Here is a 2655-nt window from a genome sequence, read left to right as displayed (position 1 = left end):
CATGAACTTAGCAGGATGACTTGGCATAGGAACAGTGAAGTTGGCGTGGCTAATTTTTGCCCCTCTTCTTTGTGGGCTTTTGGGTGCCAAAACTATATGCGCAGAGGTAAACTAGCAGCCTTTGTGGGGGTCCCTGGTGCTCTCTGAGCTTGCCTGCTTTCTTGCAGACGTTTCATTACCCAACTAGGTAACATGATCAGTGCTCACGGTTTGCTCTCTTGTTGATGTACAGGGGGACCCTTCCCCAGTTTTACCCCAGTTAAGGAACTGTCAGATCTTTGTATTAAGCAGTAAACAGTAGTCTATCGAGGAACCACGAAGAATATTCCCAGCAATACTATATAAACAGAGAGCAAACTCTACTCTTTTCTGATGATGTTACCTAGTTGGGTCATGAAAGGTCTTGTAAGAAAACAGACAAGCTCAAAGAGCACCAGTGGTACTGAAAACAGTGACTTATGCCCCTTTTTCATATGTACGACCGTGGCAGCATGCCTGTGGTCACGTGATCGAAATGTAGATTCTTGCACAGTGTCACGTGCGAGAACTTTAGCGACCTTCCGGCAAGCAAAATCAAACGGGGGGAGCCTGATTCCCTTAACAACCCCATTACTAACTGAACAATGCAGCGTTTCACTTAACGACGGTTGATAAAGTGGGGGAAAAACTCACTTAGCACCCGTCTTGCTTGGCGATGGTGGTATTGGGCTCCATTGCGGTTGAAAGTCGAGGACTTCCTGCGTTGGGTTGCCTCTTTGGGACGTTTTATGTGGTGGGTTCCTTACTGGATCTTCTTCGCCTGAGACGCCACTTAACGGAGGCCTCCTTTGTCTTCTTCTGTTCTGGCAGGTAGCCAGGTGTGTCGCCCACCTTTGCTGCACGGTTCTCTCCCTTGGCTGGATGGGAGCAAAGCTTTGGGAAGCCATCACGGAGCTGCACCATGGAACCTGAGTCCGTTCTCCAAAGCGCCCATCCACCACAGCTCGCCGGGACCTCTTTCGGTCTACCCTCCGGCCTCTACCTCCACTCTGTCTGCGGGCCACTCCAGCCCCCATCTTTTCACTTTCCCACCGACCCCTCCGAAAGATGTGTCTCCAGATCCTTCCATCTCCACCCCGGGCTCCACGGGGTCCAGCCGTCAAGAAGAGAAGGAGTGCATTAAATACCAGGTGTCTTTGGCCGAAACGATGAAGCTGGAATCCTCTCATTCTCGGAGCAACATGGCGTCCCTCGGAGGAGCGTCGTCTTCTGGTCATCATCCAATCGCCACTTATCCTTCCTACGTTCCTGAATACGGCTCTGGACTTTTCCCCCCGAGCAGTCTCCTTGGGGGGTCACCCACTGGATTTGGGTGCAAATCCAGACCCAAGGCCCGTTCCAGTACAGGTAGGGTCCTTCAAGGTTTCTTTCTGGCTTGGAAGGGGTGGTGGGTGGGGAAGAAGGAGATTGGATGGTGCTTCAGGACTAGAGACATGTTATCAGCGTAATGGAAGTCACGTTTTCATTTTTTTTGTTAAGGGTTAGGGGAGCTGTCACAAAGGAAGATCAGAGCCACTGGAAGATCAGACAGGAGGTTAAATAGATGCCTCAGAATCTGCTTTGTTCCCAACCCCACTTGGGTTTTATGCCATCAGGAAGTGAGTTTGTTTTGGGGAACAAAGATTCTGGAGTGTCTGTTTGACCTTCTGGGTTTGTCAACCGTGGTTTAGGGCTGAGGAACATGTCCTCAGTCTCGCTCAAAAAACCAGCATTCAACAAATGGCAACTTAGGGCAATATGTAAAGCTGGCCCATATTATGACACCTTTTTAGGTTCTGAGAGAATCTTGATTGATTGATTTGTATCCCGTTTTTAATATTTTTACAAATAACTCGAGGGGGTGAGCATACCTAATACTCTTTTTCCTCCTCTATTTTCCCTACAACAACCCGGTGAGGTGGGCTGGGCTGAGGGTGTGTGACTAGTCCAAAGTCACCCACCCTAAGGCAGGACTAGAACTCACAATCTTTTGGTCATTGGCCCAAACTCACCCACCCACCTTTCATCTCTAAGGTAGGACTAGGATCTCTTGGTGATTGGCCCAAAGTCACCCAGCTGGCTTTCATGGCTAAGGTAGGACTAGAACTCACGATCTCCTGGTTTCTAGCCTTGTGCCTTAATCACTTAAGCGCCTTAACCCAAAATGGCTCTCATGCAGCAATGTTGTGTGCATTGTGACATCCTTGCACCGATTACCTAATTTTCCTCACTTGTGTCAGTTGCACAATGAGGAAGATGATGTCACTTGCTCCTCTTGGATGCCGAAGGAGCACACTTACTCCCACGTGAGAACTGGGAGTTCTAGAAGTAGAAGCCAAACCTTTCCCAACCAGGTTGGGAAAGCAAAGGAAATCTTATTTGAGGAAATGCCTGTCTGCCTAGGCCAGGGGTAGGCAACCTTGGCTCTTTTATGACTGGTGGACTTCAACTCCCAGAATTCCTGAGCCAGCATGGGGGAACTATGGCCCCTTCATGACTCGTGGACTTCAACTCCCAGAATTCCTGAGCCAGCATGGCTCAGCTTGGAAACCTCTCCCTTTCCCCTCAGCATGGCTGGCTCAGGAATTCTGGGAGTTGAAGTCCACGAGTCATAAAAGAGCCAAGGTTGCCTACCCC

The 2655-nt window shown here is 49.6% G+C and overlaps 1 protein-coding gene across 1 annotated transcript; it reads left to right on the top strand.

Moving 5' to 3' along the window:
- Positions 1–849: 849 nt before the first annotated feature.
- On the top strand, positions 850–1386 carry LOC107300953 (GATA-binding factor 3; the record flags this gene model as incomplete). Its single annotated transcript, XM_015830230.1, has 1 exon — positions 850–1386. A coding segment is annotated over one exon (537 nt), but the record flags the coding sequence as incomplete, so codon positions are not given.
- Between the last annotated feature and the right edge of the window lie 1269 nt (positions 1387–2655).

Source organism: Protobothrops mucrosquamatus, unplaced genomic scaffold (assembly GCF_001527695.2).
Source record: "Protobothrops mucrosquamatus isolate PMUCROS unplaced genomic scaffold, P.Mucros_1.0 scaffold9300, whole genome shotgun sequence".
NCBI lineage: Eukaryota > Metazoa > Chordata > Lepidosauria > Squamata > Viperidae > Protobothrops > Protobothrops mucrosquamatus.
The sequence above is the reverse complement of the archived record's forward strand: the minus strand, read 5'-3'. Positions and strand labels throughout refer to the sequence as shown.